Below are 25,548 nucleotides of genomic sequence, written 5' to 3' on the forward strand. Positions count from 1 at the left end.
ATCTAAATCCTCTATTAACCAAACAATGAGAAGACTTCTAAACAAGTGGTCTGCAATAAGTAATACCATGATAACTCACTGATTAGAATGTATTGAGCTTTTACATCATTAGTGTGATGTGCGGCTCTGAAGATAATGATAATCTATTATGAATAATGCTATTAAACTGAATTATCATCCCTCATTAATGAGGCAAAGTATTATTCAATGAAAATTCATACACCACTGAAGAGAAATGGAGACAAATAAAAGAGGAGCTAAATTGAAAAGAAAAGTAATGGGTGCTCTTTCTTCTTCCTTGTCCTTGACCTACATTCTCACACACTAGCTGCCGATTATTCAATGAAGCGGGCACAATTACAGACGGAGGTGATGGCCGTGACAGGGGAACTTTGAATTGGGTAGCAGAGAGATAAATGCAAGTGAGAGACAGAGCTACATAGTGAAAAGGTAGAGAGAACAGGAAATAGTTTATTCTCTCAAAGCTACGTTCTTTGTTAAAAGCCTTTCAATATTCACTTCAGGTTTAAGGATGAAACGTTATTATTTGAGAAACTCAGACCTGTGGGAGTGTGTGATCTCATGTGTGTGCATGTGCGATGGTGTGCTGTACCCTCTCCCAGTCCCATGTGGTGTGGTATCTGTTTTTTATTTATTTATAAAGTTTAAAATAACTAAGTCAATTCCAATACGGTGCTTTCATGTATCAAAACAATAAACAGTGATAATAATCTTGATTTAATTTTTTATACAAATGCTAGTGTAATATCTTCTCCTGACTCATGAACTACTACTTCCCTTTCCTTGACATGATATTTGAAAGCAAAGCAAATGGAGAAGACGGGTTCATTTGAAAAAGGCACATATCTCCATTTGAATGTTTTCCTAAATCATGTTTTTTGTGCACTCCAGAGAGCGTTAGTCAAACTGATATTAGTTTGTTTTGATGAGAAATCTCAATATTTTATCATTTTTGTAATACCGGTACTTGTTTGTTTTTTTAAGTGCACTCGAGAGAGAATATCTCTCAAACGGATGTTGGTTAATCAGCTTAAGAATGTTATCTATTGTACACTGGTGGCTCAGTGGGTAGTGCGAACGTCCCATGCATGGAGGCCACGGTCCTCTGAGCGGGCAGCCCAGGTTTGAAACCAACCTGTGGCTCCTTTCCCGCATGTCAATCCCTACTCTCTCCCTGACTTCCATCTCTATTCACTGTCCTATCTCTCCAATAAAGTAAATAAAAATAATTTAAAATAAATAATTATTTATCTGTTTCTGAAAATGAACTCTTTACATAGTCACTAATATTATCAACCTTGTTTTTCTGTGTGTGTTCGTAACAAGTGCTGAACCATTTAATGAGTGTGTGCATGCATGTGCAGACCTAGTTTGAGGAATTCCACAATTAAATTCCACAATTCATTTAGCAGACACTTCTATCCAAAGTGACGTACATCAGAGAGGAAGAACAACACAAGAAAGGATCTAGAGGGGAGGAAACAACGTCAGACACACACACACACACACACACAGTAAATCACTTGACAGACTTAATGCCATTTCATATTTGACTGGGTCAGCAGCCCAGTTTCTGTTAAAGCCCTTAAGGAGGGCCAATGGACCAAAACATTTAAATGGTTTTTTGATTGTATTGACATGCAATGCCAAAAAACACACATTACTGCTTTTGTAAACACGTCAATGCATTCATATTCATAGCAAATCTCACCCTAAGCTAAAACATAGTAGCTTATTTATACATGGTGTACTAAAACTCTGTACAACTTGTACCTGAGTCACTGCAGTGTATGCATAGATTTCCTTTAAAGTGAATGAGACACTCAAGTACATTGATTACATCACCTCATCTTTATTGTGCTACCTTTCCTTGGCATTTTTATCACAAGTATGTGTCTAAAGAACTCTTTACTCTATGTTTTGTTTCTGCTTCTCTCTTCACTTAACCTTGGCTGTCTCATCTCTTCCTCCTTCATTCTCCCTCTTTTTTCTATTTGCCACACTTATATCCCGCATGTTGTCCTCCACTTGTTTGATAACAGTTGCAACACTGCCTCAAGTACTCTTGTTCCTTGCAAATCCCTTCAAGCAACAGTACACCTTTTTACGGATAAGGTTTAAGTAGCATGCCAGTTGATGGTGTGAGCCAGAAGTGTAACTCCAGAGGGTGTGCAGGGTTGAATCAATCAGTCTGATCAATAGCTCATTTACTAGTCGAGCCAGAGGCAGAGCGGTCTCTCCTCCACAGGGCTAAAGCAGCTGTATGACATGAATACTAGCATGACCTACGACGGAAACAGAGGGGTAAAACATGTACACTGTCTTTTGGGAACGATTGTAAACCCCGTAGGCATCCCAGGGTGTGCAATGAAGCTTAATACCATGTCTGAGGTTGCATGAAATTCCTGCACTACTGTGATTACTACTCCTCCCTAATTTCCACTGCTTTTCTACCGCAAATATGGGGTTTATAATGGGTTAGTTAGAAAATAAATAGACTAAAAGTCTAATAGACTAAAAGTCTAATAAATAGTAACAATTAGTATCCATGAAGATTGTAGCTTGGTAACCTCAGGCATCACCATCAGGCTTGTGTGGATTTGTGAGTTTACAGCTCTGACAGACATGCCGTTTTAACCTTCCTTGTTACTCAAACACACAAGTTTACACACACATGCTTATCCATTCCTTATACACATACGGTACATACACACAACTGTAAACTGAAAGCCCAGTCCACACTAACCCCTCGCCTCATCTCCACTCTCTCTCTCTCTTGAACCCCAGTGGGAAAGGGTTGAGGCCTTATCTTAGCAAAACACTCCAACCAAGTCCCCACTTGCTAACAGGCTTTACTGGCTAATCTTTAGCTCAGACAAGCGCCTGGGAACTAGAGGAAGAGTGAAGGAAGGGGGAGAGAGACACTGAGAAGGGAAGCAGAAGAAGAGGGGGGATGAAAAATCCCCTTTTTCCACCAATTGAAGCTGAATTATGGATCTCAACTGTCGTATTCCTGGCCCCCTGATATATATACTCTGCCTCTCTTTCTCCCTTCCTCTTCTGTCCCTCAGTGCCGTGTGGTGGGAACATCACATCAGACAATGGGACCATTTTCTCCCCTGGTTACCCAGAGGAGTACCCAAGCTCTGCTGACTGCTCCTGGCTGATCACTGTGGCTCCTGGCTTTGGCATTAAACTCAACTTCACCCTGCTTCAGGTTCACGGGCCACACGACTTCATAACTGTATGGTAAGAAATGACTACTTCCATAACCCTCTGATGCATAGAACTGTCCTTAACTCAAGTAGAGATAGATTTTTTTTTTTTTGTACTCTGATGTTCATTTTTCATTTGTAGGTCAACTTTTATTCTTTTCTTTTTTTTCCAAAAACCCAATCTCCTACCTTACCGCTCCTTTCTTTTCATTCACAGTTCTTCAAGTTTTAATGATTGCTTGTTAATCATACTACACCACTTTCATCCATTATCCATCTCATCTATGGAGTGGCAAAAAAACTTGCCTCAGACTCGTGTGACTCTGTTTTTTTTTTTGTTGTTGTTGTTGTTTTTTTAACATCTTTGCTTCCCGACTCTGAAGAACAGCGTTAGGCTGGGGGAAAATTGTTCATCTTCTTTAAGTGGTTCATGTTTATTAGGACGTGTACTGTTTATATTTTTTCTGATTAGGTATCAAGGTGTAAAGCTTCTTTTCATCACCTCCATAACGCATGTTTGGTCCTGCCATATGTGCCACCAAAGGCAGGATTTTGCATGCATGGTTGTTTCCAGTTCCAGTTGATCCCCTCACCCGGTGACAAGTGGCAAAGGTCCAAGCTCTCAGTGAATCTGGAGATCTGATTGCCAGCCAACTTGGCAATGTAAAAAAAACATATAAAGTCTGCATGGTGTTCATTGACATCTATGTTTGACAGATTTGGCTGCTTGTAGAAATTTGAGCAGTCTTTTTTCTCTATAGAGTCTATTTACCAAGGCTGAAATGAGCCAAAATGTCTACTTTCTATCATATTGTTGCTCTTCTGTAAACAGCCCCCGCTGTGTTGATCTTTCCCAACACACTCACGCAGCGCCAAGATGGGGACTATCATGTTCCCCAGTTTCCAGTTACCACCGCTGTGTATCTATCCACTGAACTACTGAGCCAAGGAAATGGGCCCCGTAATGGCGGCTTGGCCAGAGTGCTGTCAGGCAGCAGTCCCTAGCCAGCCGTTTCCAGAGCTGCTTGTAATCTCCCATGCCCAGTCTGACAGCCAAAGACAGATGGTTTTTAAGCTGAATGGTTGTGGCAGGAATCTGGGAGCTGGCTTAATCGGCCATGCCCAAGCCAGGGGACTGCCAAGGCTGGGACGCAGCTTTAGAGACATTCCCATTGGATGGCAGTTAGCAGGAAGAGCCCTACCCAGACCTGTCATTCCATGCGTATCTGTAATTTTTTTCCCTCACTACAACATTATCACCCACAGAAAGAAAATCAGTGAAAACTTTGGATATGATGAAGAGAGAGCAGTGTGATTAGTATCAGCTAGTATAAGCTATTAGACGATAATGCGCCATGTGGCTTTGTTTTGTATGCATCATCTTAACATATCAGCATATAAAGTGCCTTGAGGTGCTTTATGGTTTCGAATTGAGTGAACATCTGAGCAGAGGATGTTGACAGAAATTCCCCATCTTTATTTATCATTACTTTTCTCTAGTGTATTGTTATATTTCAAGGCATTGTTGACCCCCAGTCTTTTTTATTCCTTCAGGGACGGTCCTCAGGAGACAGCCAGGAAACTGGGAGTATTCACTGATGGAGAGCCAAATGAACCGCCCAGTAGCACATCCAATCAGGTGCTGATACGTTTCCGTAGTAACACAGAGAAGGGTGGACTGTTTCGTATCGGCTATCAAGGTCTGTAACTATCTCTTGCTATGTCATAATCTTTTTTACCAAACATTACACACATTTTGGTTTCACTCTTGTTATTCTCCATCTATATTGTTCTCAATAAAGGTTACAGACTGCAGTTCTGCCTGCCACCCTCTATCATTCCAAATGCTGAGATCCTGATGGCAAGCAAAGAATTTAAAATTGGTAGGTGGGAAATACTATCACAAAAAGGCGCATACCGTTACCTATGTAGAGACATAATCACTACATTCTAAGGTGCAGCTGACTTTGTTGTATTATATGTCAGTCCCATTTAGACTTGCGGTTTTGTTGCCTTTAAATTCCACTGTTGGTTCACCTCCTAACTTTGACAGTTTGCACAACCCTAGGTTAGATGACTACATACCCCAGAAGGATATGGTGCTCACTACAAACTGCAGTACAGCAGTTTTGAGGCATCCGTATAAATAAATGATTATGACAAAGTAGTTAAAGTGCCAGAGGGAATTGAGGCAGGTGCTCTGATTTTACCACCCAGATGTAGAGGTTATTTATCTTTATCAGTTTGTTTGCAACCTACTTGATTTGTTATTATTCAGGAACACAAGGGCAGCAACACTGACAAAGATAGCTGTTCAGCTATGGATTCACAGTGGGGAGTTTTTAAAAGTCCTTTTTCTTTTTTTTTTACTAAGGCACACAACAGATTAACTTTTATCTCTGTGTCATGCCAGTATCCAGGCTAAGGAGCACTGAGTTATATTGGTTATACAGTTATATGAACTGTTGCCACCAGGTCTGTTAAATCATTGACTGTCATCCCTTCACATCTCTCTGCCCAGGTGATATAGTCCGCTACAGATGTCTTCCAGGCTACCAGTTAAGTGGAAACAGCATCCAAACCTGCCGCCTGGGAACACACCTGGAGTTTGAGGGTCCTCCGCCCTCGTGTGATGGTGAGTGAATGCCTGAGGCGCAAAACATATACAGACAAACGCATGCTCTCATTTTCAGGAAGGCCCTCTTCATCCACATAGATTAACACCAGGAAACGGTCCAATACAACCCCTAGTGGTGACCCCAGTCGAATGCCAATCTCGCAGTCGAACATAAGGATCATCCAATCTACTGTATATGGGGGTGCTCAATGTCTAGTTTTACATTGATTTGCCTGTTGTCTCAAAGTAATTCATGGCTCATAGCCTATCTTGGTATAAGTATCACCTTATTAATACTTCTGATGCATTTCTAAAAACCACTCATACTTTATAATAATCTCCTTAGTGTGTGTGTTAAGAAATCACTCCTTAGTACTCAAAGAAGCAGCATATCTGTGTTTTGAAAATGTAATTGGCAACTAGAAAAGTCAGTCATCTGCACAGTAGCGTGCAACCTCCTTCAAACTCAGACTCTCATCGGCTTTTATAGGCTTTAAACAGTGTATGTATCGAAGGCCATAACTAAGCATATGAGGTGTCATCAAAAGGTCAGGGAGACAGCAGAGGTAAATTTGAAGCAATCCATGGATCATAATGGATATAATGTGTTTGGATTAAATCCTTCTCTGGATATGGACCATCAGGACTAGTTTTTGGTGACTTATCGGCAGAGCACAGTAAATCTTCAACTGGTTTGTCAAAATCCAGAAAAAATTGTTGTTTGTTGATGGTCTGACAGATGTGTAGATTGTGGATGCTATGGTAGTTGAATCTGCACACACATGAGCCGTGAATGTGTGTGAGCCTTCTATGTAGTAAAGGGGCCTGTGTAATATCTTTATAAGGTCATCTTAATGCAACTTAATGAGTGAGAAAAATAATGAATCAAGTCCAAACATAGAATACATTGTTTCCCCAAGTTTAGAAGACAAATAGTTTATTGATCTCTTGTGTTGGAAATGAGAATATGGATCAATGACAACCTCAACATTTACAAAAAAAAATGTAGCTACTTCAAACCTAAGCACATTTATATTAAATATTGGATACATTTTTTTTTTAAATAGCCCCTTGAGATGCATCATCTCATTTTAGCAGGGTCCTGGCAAGTCGCAATGTTTTACAATAAATTGAAACTCAGGTGAAACACTGCTTCCTCTGCCAAGTGTGTCCTGCTATTTATTCCTGGCAGGTTTAGAGGAAGCATATAATATTTTCCTCTTCTCATGGACTCTTGCACTAGTTTAAGTTCTGCTTTATTTCAGCACCATGTGGGTGTCTTTCTGCCTGTGGTTATGAATTTGTAGTCACATATGAGTTTGCAAGCACTTTCTATCTCTGAGGAGAATACTTTGTTCCCTTGAGACGGAGGGTGGCGAGTGCAGCTCTCTACATGCTGAGATATCATCCTCCCATAGGAATAACTGACTGCAGTGTTCCCAACACATCACATCATTATTATACTGTATGTTGTGTGCAATACATTTCCTAAGGCCATGAGACTGGGTTCATCGAGGGTTCCCTCTTTTACTCTAGTATTAAAATATTGTACAGACGGATATATTTCATACTTCTTTTGGTGTTTCTTTTGGTTCTTTTTTTCCTCTAGTTTGCTTTGTCATTGTTTCTCTGTGCCAAACTTTGAGTCTGTGGAAGATTTGTTGTTTTTTTGAGTGCTAAATAGAAAAAACATGTAAAAAATGTTCTCAGCATGAGGTACAAACAGGAGATGAAAGACTTTGGCAAAAATAAAAAGGAGGGCAATAAACGGGGAAGAGAAGCTATGTATAGGGTAATAACTAAGACTTGGATGAAAGTACCAAGGACACCCAGTGAGAAAATTCAAGTGAGAAAAAGGGAATGGGGGTGGGGGGTGTCTTTTCTGTAAAATATGGAGGAGAGACTCTTAAATGAGTGGAAGGATTGCAAGTAAGTGAGAGGAGGACAGGAGTTAAAAAGCGAGGCAAGTATTAGAGGCAGGAGGAGATATAGTTGGAGGGCAGCGGTGAAGAGAAGAAGTGCACAGCTCATTAGAATGCAGGGGACATGCCGGCTGCAGCTGCGCCTATCAAATCACCACGTCTGAAGAGCACAACCCTCGCTGAACTTCTAGCTGCCCCTTCCCCCCCAAAAAAGGCACTCAATCGCATCCTTGTACCTATACAGTATACACATACACACTGGTGTTGCATGTGTCTGGGTTGCACAGCAGTGAATGTTGTCATTGTGATATTCTCTCAGAGAGCAGCACTGGAGCCTCCAGCCTGTTCGGCTGTGTTGCTTGCCCCTCGGCGCCAATATCCTCTCTCATCCTCTGCATTCCCTCCGTTTGTACTCCCTCCTCCCTCACCTGCCGCTTCCCTCCCCTGATTCCCAAGCGTTAGACTTATGTTGTTACGTAACATATGTACCCTTTATCCCCAATTCTCTTTTCTTTTTTTGTCCTTCTCTGAAGCTGGCTCAAGAACACAACAGCACACTGCAGTGTTCTTTCACACACTCACTCACAGGTCTATTTCCACACAAATCTGTCTTTCTTTGACTTTGACTTTCTCCCAACACTGACATGGCAAATTTTTCTCCTCTCTTGTATTTCCTGCCATTGGATCAACCAATTGATTTGCAGAGTATTTGATTTGCCTGCTATTTGATTAAACTACGTTCTGTTGGCCCTTAACTTCATCTGCTGTCTGCTGAGACCACAGGGAGTCCCTACATCACACACACAAAGCCACAGCACCGGTACAAAGTGTTACTTTAATTCATTACTGAAAAACAATGCGCTCTTATGATCCAAAATCCCTGTGTTTATCCCCCAGACAAAAGTCTGGCTAAACCTGCATAATCACCCATTACATTAGTATCCTATCCAGCTAGTTGTCTTCATCCCACTCAGCTCCTTCGCCTCCCTTGCCTCTCAGTATAACCCCATTTGTTCACTAGATTATTTTTTTTTGCCTCAGCCTTTTAATTTAAACCCAACACAATGGCTTACCCCTTCTTCTTTTTCCACATCTTTACTGTCTTCCCTCACTTCTCGGTGTTGTAAGGTCCTGATCATAGCTAATGCTTATGTTGTGGCCCATCCTCTCCAATCAGCTTGTTATCTCTCCTCAGTTTATGCTAATTAAATACCAATTTGAGTAAAGCCATCTCCACTGCAGCAGCATAAACTACATTCAGATTTATGCACAAGTGTGTCCATACTTTGATAATACACAAATGTATGTGAATGGATGCAGATGCGTGTGCATCTGTGCTTGTCTGCCACCATATTTTTAATAAGGAAGCTATTTCATACCATGAACAATTTATCACAAACAGAAGGGCTGTCTCGCAGATTGCCAATCCTGCTATCAGTTTATTTTATTCCGTGCCTCATTAAAGTGAAATTTCATTTTCAGGCCTATCAGCGTTCATCTCACCTTGTGGGTCGAGGCAGCCTTTTTCAAGCTCTCAGATTTGTCCCCTAATACCCTTTTGTTTACAGCCGAAGAGAGTGATGCTTCATTTAAAAGGATTACTTTAAAAAGTAGCAGTTTGTAGATAAGAACACCTGCCTGTCTTTTTCCCATCGACTCCTCGACAAGCTGAAAGCAGTTTTGAAGACACTTTGGAGCCTTCTGAAAGGTCACTGACAAACACATCTCATTCTCAGATAATTGATTGGTTAATCAACTTCACTCTTAGATTTTATATGCCACTTTCAGGCGCAATCAGTTTCACTATCAGTGATGGATTTAATCCTTTTGACTCACATCCACGAGGTGCTTCAGGTTTGAAATGATTTCCCAGACTTTGTCAATGCCTTCTTTGATTTGGGGATAAAATAGATTAGTGTCACTTCAGCTTCTAAAGTTATACACCAAAAGAAGCAGTACATTTCTTATTCCCACAATGCAACATGACTGTCAGATCCACTGCACATTCTGCAGGAATACTATTGATGTCCTTCAACAAATGTTCACTTAAATGTTTGAGACAGAATTCTACCTTTGTTACCCTGCCACTCTAGTTCATGGTATATTCAGACAAAGCACAATTTGGGCCAGCTGTGGCTTAGTGGAAGTGGTGGATGTCTTTCAAGCTGTTTGCCATTCTTTTGTAATCAGGTTGTTTTTATTTTTGTTTTATGTCTTTTTAATTTTGGTTTAGGTTGGCAGTTTGTTCCCAGCTCCTGCAGTCCACATGTTGAAGTGTCCTTTGGCAGGACACTGATCCAAAATTGCACCTGATGGTACAGCCAGCTTTGTTTGAATGTGTTTGTATGGGGTCAGTTGATACTGATGGGCATCCACATAGCATCAGTGTGTGAATGTGACATGTTGCATTAAAAGGGCTGTGAAAAGGTTCTCCCATACCTTTCACCTGCCCTACACTGACTGCAGCTTGCAGAGTGATTAGGCTGAGTGAAATCACCAGAGCCTAATTGGACACTTGGAGTGAGGCCTTCAGTTGGGTTGTTTCTTGTATAAAGCCAGACTCAGCCAGAGTCTGGGGGGAAATGTTTGTTGGTGGCAGCATGCTGCGAGACTGTGTTTTCTTTCAGTTTATTTAATCTAGTTGTTTTATTAGATTACCCGGGACTTTTGTTTTGTTGTTTTGTGCTATTTTTGGTTAATAAATTAACCACCTTATTTTGCATCTATTTCTGCCTCCTGACATCTTTTTGCTCACCACCAGTGCTGAACAGCCACACTGAAATCCCAATTTTGATGTTGACTTACAATCAGTAATGTTACAAGGGCTTGAGTTGAAGATTTGAAAATGTATACATTAAGTTATATTTGCAATTTTTTGGGGGAATTCCACATCTGAACCTGTTTCCATACTCCATCTTGATCACGTTTGCCAGTGATCTCTCTGCTGTCAACTTTTTATCTAAGGCATTAAAAGCCTCAAAATACAATTATACGCATAGTAAGGAACTTTAGTAAATATTATGGGTTTGATTTGACGTTGATTTGAAACTATTTACAAAAACAAATGCGACTTAAATGAACTTCAAAAAGTTGTCAAAAAGGTAGATTGCATGTCTGTGAGTGATAGCTTTCCCGACATGTACTGAGATTTAATGAGGCAAAAAATCCACCCAGTTGATACACCAGGAATAGTAAATCAGATGGAAATAATTATTTGCAAATGCTGTTCAACCCAGGCTGTCTGCCATCTCTTCTTTTTTTTACGCGTATTGAATAATCTCTCCTTCCACAAACACACGGAGAGGAGGTTGAACAAGCCAAGAGCGAAAAATGCAAAAAAAAAAACAGTGCGTTGACACAAACACGTGGCCTATCTATATACACAAAAACAAGTATCTACCCAAATACACACATCATCCCACAAAGGAGACGCTGCTAGAATGTGATTTGGAGCATTCCGTATTTCACCACTGTAATGAAGGACCTGCTCGTGCCAAGTCCTGCTGCCGTACCCTGAGGCTCAACAGGCTTGGTTATTCAATTTGCAGCACACAACATGTGCATTTACACCCACTGCAAAATGTTCTGCCACACTTGGATGACTAATAGTCAGACACAAAAATATGCACATTAAAAGTACCTTATAACTTTTACTTTGAAGGATTTACAATCTATATTTTGTTGCATCTCATGATGTATTATTTAATCTTTCTTTGATTGTTAGTAAGCCCCTCACTCGCATAAATAAAAAAAAAGGTCTTTCTGCTAGTTTGAATGGTATTTTGTTAATAATGAAAGTCATCATACTCCTTGGGTGAGTTTCAGTGAGTCTACAGTGTTGACAAAGTTTGTAGTATTATGTAAGCCAAAATAGGCCCTAAGGATTTGTTTGTTATATAGAAAGCAATTATATAAAGCAAAAAACAGTTGATTTCACAACTGAGAATGTGTTTCTAGTTCTTGACTTAGCCGAGAAAAAGCAATCACAAGCAAGAGGGGAAAAAAGTGTCTATCTCCCTCTGCAGTGGAAAGTTATTTCACACTCTACCTGCTCTGCCCTCAGCCACATTAGGTGAGCAGCTAAAACAATACCAAGAGAAACTGTGCAGCAGATGTATTGTGTATTTGCCGCAGGAATAACGTCCTTTTATGTCGCAGCTTGTTTTATTTATTTATTTTCTCTGGGAATCCTCTGTGTATGCAGTCAGCTCTGGCAGATTAAGAGGTTTGCTTCACAGCCTCGCAACAAAAAATGCAACAGACAGGAGTGCCATGCAACGTCTGATAATAACGACTGAAAGCACTCGAAAATGTCAGACATGTCAAGGCAATATCCCACAAGAATACGAAGGGAGGGGGGGAGGAGAGATGAGCGGATGGATGTGGTCCGCCCGAATGTGTCTTAGCAATAGGGTTTAAAGGCTGATGTGAGAATCTCCCGCCAAGTTAGCATCACATGTGTTGCATACTGACAGTGGGCAATACACAGGGAATAAGCTCATGGCAAGTCATTAGTGATATAGAATGTATAAGCAGGTCCTGAAATGACTTAGCCTGGACAGCTTTTTCCCTTTTCAACAGCATCAGCAGCAGGCTGACATTTAAATGAGCTTATGCTTTTAGTCACATTGAGTCGTCCTCCAACAACAATGTGAATCTAACCAATCCAATTTGCGCTTCAAGGGAAATTTAATTTACTAGAAAGCACAAACCATTACAACCTAGGTGCAATTATGATGCAGCAAAGAAAGGCAATACAAAACAAACCAATATCCCCTGCATTCAGATTAATTGAATTGATCATCTCTTTTGTTTCTCTCAACAGTGACTTGTCCCATGAACGAGATACTGACCGCCTCCACAGGTGTTATCATGAGTCAGTCACCTGGCAATGGTTTCCCCCATTTCGAGTCCTGCTCCTGGGTGGTAAAAATAGAACCTGGCTACAACATCACATTCACTATTGAACACTTCCAGACCAGCCGTCAGTTCGACGAGCTTGAGATCTTTGACGGTGAGCTAATTGTTATGCTAACAATGGTGTTAAGTGTCAGCATCCTAATTATTCTTTTGACCATTCATGAGAGTTTGATAGAATTTCCTTATGCATATGCGTATATGTGATGCCCACCATATGGAATATTCAGTATTCTCTGGACCCAAGCATGAAACCCTCCTCTCATCTTTGACCAAAAACTAAATTTCAGGTGAATTTAGCAACCAATAAGAGAAAGTCATACCCAGCCACTTTTTCAAAGTGACAGTCTGTCCTGTCAGAGGTACAGTCATCAACTCTGCCAGGCGGCTGTGAGAAAAATAAGTTGTAAAGCAGTGTTCCTGATATGTGCTTTTTTTGGTGTTCAGGCTGGAGGGGAACAAATGTGCTAACCGTTAGCCTGTCAAGTCAATTATGGAAAGAGATCTATTTTTTTTAATGAAGAACTCAACTCAATTTGATTATTACGACAAGTCTTAAAAATGCACAATCTCTATCAAGCCTTGAGTAGGGAAAAATGTATTCCTATCAAAATTCAGACTTTGAAATTATGTGAAAATGTGAATTTGTATTAATCATATTCTCTGTTCAATGACTTTACATTTGCAAGGGAAATGCTCTTCAAATTGAAGGGATTACATTATGGAACAGAATGCATTATTTTTAAGACCAAAATGTGCTTACAGGAAAGTATTGGAGCTCTTATTCTTTTCAGCGGAGTTATCAGGCTTTCAGAAATGTATTACTTGTAATGATTTAATTTCCTCTCCTAACCCAGGCCCATCTAGACAGAGTCCTCTCCTGATTACCCTGAGTGGAAACTATTCCAGCCCACTGAGCATCACCAGCTCCAGTAACAAAGTCTACCTGCACTGGTCCTTCGACCACACAACCAGCCACAAGGGTTTTCGCATCCGCTACTCAGGTGAGTCGAGAAGAGGCAAACACTAGCATGAAGTCACTTTTTTTTTTTTTTGTATAAAATGTGGTTTCAGTGGTGCTTTTAGAATTGATTTCCAAAAAGGAAATTGTTGTACGACTGTGCAACTTCAGGACATTGTTGTATGTTCGACCACATCAGAGGTTCCTTAGGTTAACTGTGTCAACAAGATTACTGCAACCAACTGCAGCTGAAACATCTTGAAATATGACCCATCTCCATGACAACCTAGCGGGGGCGGCAGGCATGTGCAGCAATCCTTGTTGTTCTCAAGCAGCCTGGGAATTAGTTAAAGCTGCTTCTTGTATGGCTTATGATACTGCAGTTGTATCTGCTGGCTACCATAAAGGATCAGTTGGTATACAACAGCAGCGTAGCTCGCTGTGAATTATGGGTGTTCAAATATTTAAAAGGCTCCCTCCGTCTTGTATCAACACCACTCAGCCAGATTGACTAATCAGCTCCCTCCTCTCTGTGGAGCTCCGTCTCCCCAACCGGATGTTCTGTTCTTTCTCTTTTTTTCTCCCCTTGCTTCTTTATATATATATTTTGTTAGCCATGAGTGATTTCGCTAAAGCAGGCAAAGTGACAAAAGGACTAAATAATGGCTGAGGACCCACAAGTTGTCATAGTCAAGACGTGACTTCTGTAGCACCTTGGTTGGGAGTAGAAACAGATGGCACATGAAGATTCAGTGTTTTTGTTCTTCACCAATCCATATGATGTCTCCTTGAGTCTTCAATCGTCACCAACTTTATTTCATCTTCTCTGGTAGATCCTCATTCAATTATCTTTGTTTTTGTCCATCTCTATCACCTTTTGCAAGAATTCAATAAACTTTCTATTAAACTATTCTGTCACTATCTCCCTTACAGTTTTCTTATGCAGTGCTCTCTGTCTGTATCATAATCTTCTCTCCTTCTCTCTGTCTCTCCTCTATATCATTGAAACTGATGTGGTCACATGCCAATGTAGATCGGATTCTTGTGAACTGCAGGACTTTTTGGAGTGAAATGCTGTAAGCATGCTGTATACAGTAAGAGTCAGAGAGACAGTTGGAGCGAGGAACTGAGAAGGAGGGGCAAATAAGTTAGACACAAAGGATATGAAAAAAATGCCCTTGTAGCTGTCAGTCACTGTAACTGGCAGAAGGAGGAACGTTTCTCATTCTGCAAAATAGATATCATTGGATCTTTACAATATTTATTTTGTATAGTCTATTCCTATCAATGTAGGCATCAAGGCAGACATTAAATGTAATTCATCCTCGATTGATGAATTTGATGAAGTCAAAGCTGAATGATCCCATTCATAAATTAGCAAAGGATGTTGTAACAACTTACGTGGATCACCTCAGAAACATAACATTTTTCTCTGAAGATGGCAATGTCAAATTCCACATATAGTTTTTTTCATCTACAGTCTCTTCAGATCATTTAGAGTCTCACATTCTTTATCCAATTAGAACATTTTGTGTGAGATAGCATCTTCTAACAAATGCTGAATAAAGATCCCTCTGCTCACATGGCTTTAAGTTTTATACTGTATGAGAGTTTTATCTGATTGCATGGTGCTAAAAATCACCACCAACTTCAAAGAGAGGCCATTTACACATTTATACAGCCACGTGTGAGCGGTTAGAATCAGAATTAACATTTTTATGGAGCCGTAAAGTGGTCACAGTGATTAAGTGTAATGGATAATACGCTGTTTTGTGTCCACGGTCCACTTCCATCCTGAACTCTCCCCACAACGAGCCCTGTTTTCTGGGTCACATAGCCATGTTCTGCTGCATCACAATTTGTGGGGATTTATTTTTTACAATGTGTAACCTTTTTTTTTCTCGTAAGTATGAAGTTACAAGTTGTTTTTGGATTCAAAGCACTCCATTCTTCAGAATCCATAGACCTGTTGCCGGCACCATTTGGGATGACAAATGATGATTGCAGCATCTAATTTAGCCAACAAACAAAAACAGATACTCTGTGTCTGTTATCATGTATCCGTCACTTTTATGATCGTCCTCTGCTGCGGCTGGCAAACTCATGACAGTCTTCAGCTTTTGCTTTAAAGAGATTGCACAGTGGCGCTTGAATTAATAAATACCCTCTTTTACCAGGCCAGGCAGAGAAGACGGATGCAAAAGTGACCTTGGGTTCTGTGCTTTTGAAGGCATATTAATCCTTTACCTCCTCCACAACAACTTGCATCATCTTGCATCATTACTGTGTTTTTATGGCTGTTGCACACAATTTAATCCGAAAGCTTCTTCAAATATTTACCTATTTGTGTTGTTTTGTCAAAGCGGCCTACTGCAGCCCACCAAGTAACCCTATAAATGGCACGGTGCACAGTCTGACTGGGACTAAACTGGGCAGCACCCTCCGTTTCAACTGTGACCAGGGCTTCAGGCTCATCGGACAGAGCAGTGCCACCTGCACCAGGACTGCACAGGGGATCTACCAGTGGAATGCACCAGTTCCTCTTTGCCAAGGTGAGGGTCCAAAAATTGCATCAAGTTATGAGGAAAAATATGGTTTTTAAATCAATGAGAAAAACAGATTGACATCTGAAAGACTAGATTGTCATGTTTATCATATTGTTTGAGTGAGACAGTCTTGCCTTGTACAATCAGCCTGGGCAGGCTCATTTTATATTGCTAATGCAACTTACACTTAAAATGATTTTGCTAAGTTACTTAATATTATAATTCTCAAACAGTCCCACTTTTCAGTGATGAAATAAACCTCAGACTGTAAAGGAAATATTTTTAAAATGAGTTAAAGACGACATTTTTGTTGCAAATGTATTTTGTAAGTGTAGTCATTCTGATTTAAGTGGATTTAAGAAAAAAAAAACTATCACTGAATCCATTTGCCTGGATCAAAGTGCGTTTTCGACTGACAGTGTGACATCACTAGCAGCCCCTCAGCCTTAGGCATGCTTCAAGGAAGCTCACTTTACCTTGCCTCAGAACTGCTTTGAAGTTCAAACTGCGTCAGATTAATGATATTTGGTTCACATAAGCTGAATTGTTTGATATGTCGCTCTTTTGGGTTGTAGTCACAGTTATTTCTGCCTTTCTCTGTGCTCTTTTTTTTCTGCTGGAAACAAGTATGGTATTCACACGCTTTAAAAAAAGACTGACCTAACTAACAGTTTAGAGTTTTATTCTTAAAAACACAAAATAGATAGTATAAATAAAGCAGAATCCATTGGGGCAAGATTAATGTATTTGAAGTGAAAACGGTTTACGTGAAATTCACTCAAAATCAATTTTTTCTTTTAACAAAACTGTGATGCTGTTGTGTAATCTTTAATGATTTCCAATGTCAGGGATTTCTCTTTTTATCTGTGTTCAGATTGCTTTTTTTTGTGTATATAAAATATAGATTTTAAAATCTAAAAACTCTTCTTCTGGAGTCTACAGTATTTAAGAACCTCATTTATAAAATTGCATCAGCAGATCATTTCAAACCAGAGAGCAGCAAGGTAATCACTGAGTATCTGGTCAAGTCTGCACCAGGTGTGATCTTCCCATGAATTGCATGTGTTCTCTCTGGACTTGATTGTTTACTATTGAGCAGATGGCGGCCCAAGCTAATGTTTACCACACATCAATACCTCCCCTCGGAGTGTGTTTGTACAGGAAGCCCATTGTGAGCTTAGCACTCTGCATACAAACTAAGATGATTAATAAAATATACTTTGCAATCTGAGCTTTCATTTGACTAAACTACATTTATTTTTACTCACCTTCCTGCCTAATCTCTCTCTCCCTTCTAGTCATGTCCTGTGGAATGCCAGTGCCTCCTGTGAATGGCAGTATCGTGGGCCAGGACTTCTCTTTAGGAGCCCGAGCTACATACAGGTGTAATCCAGGATTTCGTCTCTCTGGACCTGTCACCACCTCAGTCATCTGTCAGGAATCTGGAAGGTGGAGTCCCATTGAGGCCCCGCCCAGATGTATTCGTAAGTATCTCTCTTACATTTAGATACAGCAATATCAAGGGAACACTCTCTTTAACCTGACAAATTTAAAGTTTTTAAAAACCCATCTTGTGTTTCAAATGTTCCTATCAGCTTTGAGATTAAACTAGTGACAATCTCAATTACAGATTTGAGTTAATAATCAGTGTAAATCCTTTCACTCTCTAGCGGTGACCTGCCCTGACATTGGTCACTCTGCGGTGGAGCATGGGAGATGGAGGTTGATCTATGGGACTCAAAACCAGTATGACGCTATACTGATGCTTATATGTGACCCTGGATATTACTACCGGGGTCAAAGGGTAATTCGCTGCCAGGCAAACAGCACCTGGAACTATCCAGATCCAAGCCCAGCCTGTGAGAGTAAGTGAAAACTGCATGTCCCTAATGTTCCTACATTTCCTGAACGTGATGAAGATGATGTGTCATGAGCTTCAAACAATATTAAAAAAAACATATGTATGAGAAAAAAAGCATACTTTTTTCTTTCTTAAATTCAAACTGTATCGTAAGAAATAACAAAACAAAGCATCCACAAATCTTATATATTTACATCTTAACTTTTCAAACAGAACATGTTTTGTAATTTTTGTAATGTTTTTTACCATATTAGTAATTGATACATTTGTCATTTCAGTCATCTCCTGTGGGGATCTTGGGACTCCACCAAATGGAAACAAAATCGGAACTCTGACTGTGTATGGAGCCACTGCCATTTTTTCTTGCAACACAGGATATACCTTGGTGGGCTCTCGGGTAAGAGAGTGTATGTCCAACGGACTCTGGAGCGGAACACAGGTCCAATGTTTAGGTGAGATCTTTAGCAGCCAGCCAATAAGAAGTAATATAGTTATAGAGTGATCTTTAAAGTAATTCAGAACACTTTGGTCTGTCCTTAATCCTTTCATTTTCCCATCTTTCATAGCTGGCCATTGTGGCACCCCAGAGCCAATAGTGAATGGACAGATCATTGGGGAGAATTATAATTATCGAGGCAGCGTTGTGTATCAGTGCAACCCAGGATTTCGTCTCATTGGGGTTTCTGTGCGGATCTGTGAACAAGATCATCGCTGGTCAGGACGCACTCCAGTCTGTGTCCGTAAGTGACTATGGAGAAAAGTTTGTCATAATGAAATCTATTAGTGTATTGTGTTTGGTAAGATTTTCTCTTATCATGCTAGTTAAGGACTGATATTACCAGACTACTTTGTGTTGTACTCTATAATACTAGACTTTTTACAAGGATGTTTTACCTGAGGAAAGAGGACACAAGTTGTCCATGAAGTCGGAGCAGCTTAGACACAATAAGTTTCAGAGTTAGCATCATTTATCATGATTGACATTCAGCTCTGTGTTTTTCTATACTAGTTCTGTTTTGACTTTTACTCCACCAATCTAGGTGTTGTTTATCAGAATCAGAATCTGTTTATTCAGGTGTGTTTAACCTTAACCTTTAATCTTACTGCTCTGCATATATATGTAACTGTGACTTTATTTCTTCCTTTTCTTTTCAGCTATCACATGTGGTCACCCTGGAAACCCCACCTTCGGTTTGACCCAAGGAACTCAGTTTAACTTAAACGACCTTGTGCGCTTTGTCTGCAATACCGGATACGTTCTTCAGGGAGCTGTAAAATCAAACTGCCAGTCCAATGGGCAATGGAGCAACGCCCTCCCAAGGTGTAAAAGTAAGTAACAAGTAGATTCCAAGGCTTAGTCATTGCATCATTTATTTTCAGAGAACTGTATGCCTACAAATAGGATAATTGCAAAGAGCCAGGAAAGATAGGAGGTATGTACATTTTAATGGCTGCTGCTGGATCCTTATGCACTTTAAGCTGTCCAATTTGTCATCTGAGCAAAAAGAGACTGCACAAATAGAACATTTTACCAAACAATCATCTACTTACACCTCTTATATCATTAAACCTGTATGTACTGTATATGCAAAAACATTTATACAATTAATTCAGCAGGTGCTTTTATTCAAAGCCACAAACATCAGAGAGTAAGTACAACACAAGTATGGATCTAGAGAGAAGGAAACAACAATGTCAGTAAGTGCAAACCAACAGCTTTAAGTCTGATCAGACACAGGTGTTGACAGGCAGCAGTACACAGAGGCAGAGCACAACATATGCAGCTGTTCTTGAGAGTTCTTATCAGCATCAAAACCATTCCAAATATCATCAAAAACCACCATCATCATCCTCAATATCATTAAGTGCGTAGGTGTTTTCTTAAAGGGATGCAGTGGATCGAATGGTCGTTTGTTCCCCCACCAGGGGGTGAGAGAGGAGAAGAGTGTAGCTAAAGACTTAGGCCCTGTTGTTAAGGTTGGACCAGACGCCCTTCACTGGCAGAGCGTAGTGGGCTGGAGTGAGTGTAGACCTGGATGAGAGAGTTTAGGTAAGGACGAGCAGTTGTTTTTGTTGCTGTTTTGTAAGCGAGCAATAAGGTTTCAAAATTTGATGTTAGCAGTAACTGGGAACCAGTAGAGGGATATGAACAACGAGTTGGGTTGGTTATAGGTAAACTAAACTATAAACAAATGTTCAAATGATATATATATATATATATATATATATGTACAGCTACATAAGCAATGTCTATGTGTAGCATAGCAGCTCTCACAATGGAATATATTCATCATGCCTTGTGAATATTTTCTTGCTAAATAAGCCATTGGCATCAGCGTTGTGTATCCCTCAGGCCCAAATTGAGGACATTGTCAAAATGTGTCCTTAATTCCTCATTTATGCCTGCAGGTGTATGGCTCTCTCTTTCTTGTGTTCTCATCCGTTTGTGTGGGTATGTATTAAATTACCTATTGTAATGTGCAAGTTCATATCTTCTATGACCAGAGATGACCCCAATCATGGAGACAGCGCCGAGACACCCGGAGGGGGAAAGAGTTTAAATGCTGTGTATTAAAGGAAATTGGAATGAAAAACCAAAGAGAGGCCTCGATTATTTAATTACCACGTTCTCATCCACATTGTCATTGGAGGTGTAAGATAATATTTACATTTGATGTTATTTCCTGTCAGCATAGCTACCTCTGTTACACCCTAAGGCCCACCTGTCTGTCAGAGAAACAAACTTAGTTAATAACCATTCAGAGACAGCCAAAAACAATCACAGGATCCTTGAGCTGGTATGAAAGACAGCAGCCCTTGGAGACCCATACCCTGTGTTTTGCTCTGAATAAGAAGTACCCTGTTCTGTTATGAACGAGCGAGGCAGGGACTTTTGATTTGGAAGAGTTTTTTTGCGACCAGCAATATATCTCAGCACCCACGTCTGTCTCTGAGTCCACACTAACTGAGGGCCCTGTGACAGGCACTGAAAGGGTGCTGGCAGGGTCAAGCCTTGAATATGACAAGGCAATGACAGGACCAGTGACTGATTGACTTACGAATTTGTTTGAAATGAGGTGAGAAAGGATTTTTGCCTTTTTTTTTTAAAGACATTTATGAAGGGATGAGAGGCTCACAGGAATCCTTCTTCAGTTGTTAAAATAAGAGAAAAGAGTATTTGACTGCTGCATGCATAAGCAGGAAAGATTTTCTCTCAGACATATGCCTTAAATCTCTCCGCTCTAGTAGTGACATCATATTAGCATTGGCCTTGTTTCCACGCAGATGCTGACTGTGAGATGTATTTTGTGTGAGACTCTGTGTGTTTGTGTGTGTGTGGATGTGGGCGTCTGTTTGGATCGCACATTATCCTCACTGATGATGTGGAGACATAAGTAGCTTAGGGGTCTTTTTGTCAATCAGATTTATCACCTTAATTACAGCATTCGAGACATCTTTGGTGAGGCACGCTCTCCTGTCTGCCATGTACTTCCTCCCCTGAGTGGAAAGCTAGAAGTGCTGTGATGACATCCGCTTCATCCATCTCACCTTAGCCTTGGCTAAGCCAAATAATCTGCTTTTTTTTAGAGGGAAAGAGAGTAGTGGATGGATGCAAAAGGCATAGAAAACAGAGGGGGTTGAGTAGGACAAAGGTAACGATTTCCCCAGTCCAGTTTAACCAAGACTGTGTTGCTTCCATCAATAATGCGCCAAGCAGGAAAGCACTGTCAGCCTGGCCAGTCTCCTATCCCTCTCTAATCAACAGCACTTTGAGTCACAGACACGGAGCCACAACACCGCCTTCTTTGGATGACTCGTGTGTTTATTTGTTGTTCAGCAATAAAAAGCAAGAGCCACACGGTAGTAAAAAAAAACACACTCAGACACACCACTTACTGTGCTGTAACTTGGCAGTAGTCCAGTAGGAGGATAGGTCGATCATGGTCCACACTTTTGAGTGGAACAGAGATGAATTACCTCGGCCCTTCTTCCCCTTTCACGTTTATTCTTTTTTTTTTCTTTCATCCTTGTGCTTCCTCTCTCGCTGCCCACTGGGCAGCACACAAAAATGTACCAGGAGGTCGAACGTTTTAGATGACTGCTGGATCACTTTTGAGCCCCTCGTTGCCCGAGCACATTCTTTTCAAAGCTGAATTCCAAGCTTGGAAAGTCTTGCGCTGAAGTGGCTCCACTGATTCAAATGCGCTTTGTAGTGTTATTATGCGGTAAGTTGTAAATGATGGCACCACAGGTCAGGGCTCCACTGGAAGAAATACATTATAATAGGTATTTTGGGGATGATTTAGATGTGCTGGCCAGCTTGGGAGCATGGAAATGAGAAAGCTTTTAGGTGCATTAGCATACAATGGGTTCATTTTGGCGGTGGTAAAGGCATGCTCATCGGGCAAGACTGGCAAGGCAAACTGAGGCATTAAGGCTGCATGGGCACTCCCACACAGTGTTTTAGAAGCCATTTCAGTTTTGGCACCATAGTACACATTTAGTTGTGGTTCACAGAACATAATAGAATGCAAGTGTTACTCACTGTTCTCCGACTCTGTTGAGGCAGTGTAAGGTGTCTTGTATCTGAGACACTCAAGATGGATCTCTGCTGGTTACATTCGTAGCCTGACATTCTGTCATGAATTTTAATATATTCTGCACCATCAGGGCTTCTTCCTCTCTAACTCTGTACAGCACCCCCCTCGCCATCCCTCGTTCCTCACTCATCCCTCATTCTCCCCTTCCCTAACTCCCTCCATCTGCTGCTTAACTGACATGGTGCCTCTTCTCCTGTGAGCTCCCCATCCATCACCATCTCTGCACCACAGCGGCCAGCAGGAGACTGGCTCTAATGAAGCAAATGTTTATTTCCGGAGTCCGCCTCCTACTTCATTTGGATTGGGGTGGATGGATGGATAGACTCTGGATGGCTGGAAGTTGTGGATTGTGAAGACAGAGAGAGTAGAAACAAAAACAAATTTTAATGTTCTCAGTGTGTAAGAGAGAGTCTCATATCTATATGAAATTATACCCTTTATTTTCATAATGAAAGAAAAAAAAAACTTAAATATAATGTGGGCAGTTTTAAATATAATTTCATATCATATCAAATAAAACAATTCTCACAATAATTCAGAAATTCAAGTTTAAAAATATGTGTTCAATTGATCCTTAACTTAAAACACTTGTCACTTGTCCTTGTTTCTTTGTCTCCTAATCCTGTCCTGTCGTCATCTATTTCTCCAGTTGTGAACTGCACAGAGCCGGGCCATGTAGACAACAGCATTAGGCAGATACTGCCCAGTGGGCCGCATCGCTACAGCTTCCAGACAACTGTGTCGTACAGCTGTAACCCGGGCTACTACCTGCTGGGAACCAGCTCCATCTCTTGTCAGGGGGACGGTACCTGGGATCGCTCCCTGCCAAAGTGTCTGTGTGAGTACTGCAAGGGCTCGGGGGTAATTGCTGCTGCATGATTAAAACTGCTTTAATTCAACTAACATTCTAAGGCCGAAAGACTAACAAGAAAAAATATTTAGTATTAAGAAAAGTAGGAAATGATCCATATTTAGGAAAGAGAAAATGCAAATGTTAAGCCCTTTCCCCATCACAATGACATAAATGATGATCCTTAAGTGGTTAATCTTTTAACCAACTTAACCATTTAGCAGCCCTTCTTGGTTTGCTTCCATTCAAAGTAGGAAATCTGATTTTCCTTTTAAAATCTAACCAGGCTCAGTGTGAAAAAGTAATGAAGCATTCAGATGGAACTAGGTCTACCAATTAGTTGGAAAGTAAAAAAAAAGTACAAATCCAACGTCACTCAACAGTTAACACTTTGACTAATTGGCTACTTTCAGTAAGAACTACTGATGGATGTTTAAACCTTCTCCAGTACTAGTAGCCATTGGGTGATTTCACATGTTCATTTGTCTCCCTCTCTCATCTTGTGCTCTGATTGGACAGTGGTGCTGTGTGACCGCCCAAGCATGCCTCCCTACGCCCAGATCTCAGGAGACCGTCGGACAGTAGGCTCAGTTATCCGCTACAGCTGTATCGGCCAGCGTACTGTCATCGGCAACACAACGAGAATGTGCCAGCTGGATGGCCAGTGGAGCGGCTCGCCACCACACTGCTCCGGTATGGAAACCCAGATTTACTGAGGATTTAGAACGGTTCAACTGAAAATAACTTTTTAGTTCAACCAATCATTGTAGTTGTTGGTGCAGCGTTCTTAGCCTTTTTGAAGCTATCTGCTTTCTGATATTATTATCAACACCCAGTCATCCTCATAATGCAAGGCCAACAAATAAAGTTTGGGTGGCAGCTGTTAGCAGGTAATAATTAAAGTAGATGGAACAAAGATGGAGCTGTCTGCCAGCTCCAGAGGCCTCAAGGGCAAAAAGAGTGTCCTCCATAAAACTGCTTTAATCCGCTCATAACAGGCTGAAGAACGGAGTCGCCTGCCCCTCCACTGGTTTATGAAGATATAGGCCCCCATACTCTTTCCGCTTACAGGGATTTGCTTCAGAGCCCTCATATTCCTAATACACTTGAGGAATGTCATGATGGTTTCAAGAAATGCACATTTAGATGGCCAAAATACAAAGAAAATACCATAAGATGTCACAAAGACAAAATTAGACAGTGACAGAAACTCACAACCTACAGCACACATCAGGCCACACCGACAACCGGGCAGAAAACAAATAGTATGCTGACATTTTAAAGTGACATTGATGAACACTAGCTTTTCGAAAGAATTACCAAACTGTACGATCTAATGATTTTTTCATTACATCTATATATGTTTTGGGGTCTGTTAATTTAAATGTAATGTGAGATCAATAGGTTGATTCATATGGCATCTACAATACTGAGTTGAAGGGGGAGCTGACCCTTAGTGCTCTTAATGCTCCCAGATTAACGGTTATTTTAGGTCTCCAGTCTCACCTGTAGCCTTGAGCTGCCCCAAAGAGTGAAACCCTTCAGGGACTTAGTGAACAGCTTGAAGAAAGGGCTTGGTATAGGACAGCTGTTCTTCTGCATTGAAAGCAGTCAGTTGAGGTAAATCAGGAATTGTATAAGGATGTGTTCCTTTAAGTACTGTGGAAGTATTCTGGACACATCCAACTGGAAATTCTGGAGCAGACCTTAAGGCCATGGAGGGATTAGAAATTCCATCTGTCCTGGGCCTTATGAGGAGCTGGACAACATCACTTGAGTAAAACAATGTGTGGACTAGTAATAATAATAATAATAATAATAATAATAATAATAACTTAGATTTATATAGCACCTTTCATGAAACCCAAGGACGCTTTACAAAGTGGGGGGGCGTAATGGGAGACAACAAGAGACAAACAAATGAAGGAGAAAGGAAGTGGGTGATCAGCTGGGGGGAGTGTTAGATGAGACTGAATGCTTTGGTGAACAGGTGGTGTTTGAGGAGGTTTTTAAAAATGACCAGAGATGCAGCAGTGC

At 40.7% G+C, this 25,548-nt stretch overlaps 1 protein-coding gene across 1 annotated transcript in view; it reads left to right on the forward strand.

Annotated features, from left to right (window-relative positions):
* The window catches only part of csmd2 (CUB and Sushi multiple domains 2), a 220,753-nt gene that overhangs the window by 173,933 nt on the left and 21,272 nt on the right, over positions 1 to 25,548 (forward strand). The window contains exons 44-57 of the mRNA XM_061060012.1: positions 3,093 to 3,270; positions 4,791 to 4,936; positions 5,039 to 5,119; positions 5,758 to 5,871; positions 12,601 to 12,789; positions 13,550 to 13,696; positions 16,017 to 16,205; positions 17,498 to 17,683; positions 17,870 to 18,064; positions 18,339 to 18,512; positions 18,627 to 18,800; positions 19,216 to 19,389; positions 23,311 to 23,499; positions 24,031 to 24,204. Coding sequence (XP_060915995.1) covers positions 3,093 to 3,270; positions 4,791 to 4,936; positions 5,039 to 5,119; positions 5,758 to 5,871; positions 12,601 to 12,789; positions 13,550 to 13,696; positions 16,017 to 16,205; positions 17,498 to 17,683; positions 17,870 to 18,064; positions 18,339 to 18,512; positions 18,627 to 18,800; positions 19,216 to 19,389; positions 23,311 to 23,499; positions 24,031 to 24,204 — 2,310 coding nt within the window. The remainder of the gene's footprint in view (positions 1 to 3,092; positions 3,271 to 4,790; positions 4,937 to 5,038; positions 5,120 to 5,757; positions 5,872 to 12,600; positions 12,790 to 13,549; positions 13,697 to 16,016; positions 16,206 to 17,497; positions 17,684 to 17,869; positions 18,065 to 18,338; positions 18,513 to 18,626; positions 18,801 to 19,215; positions 19,390 to 23,310; positions 23,500 to 24,030; positions 24,205 to 25,548) is intronic.

Source organism: Labrus mixtus, chromosome 16 (genome assembly GCF_963584025.1).
Source record: "Labrus mixtus chromosome 16, fLabMix1.1, whole genome shotgun sequence".
NCBI lineage: Eukaryota > Metazoa > Chordata > Actinopteri > Labriformes > Labridae > Labrus > Labrus mixtus.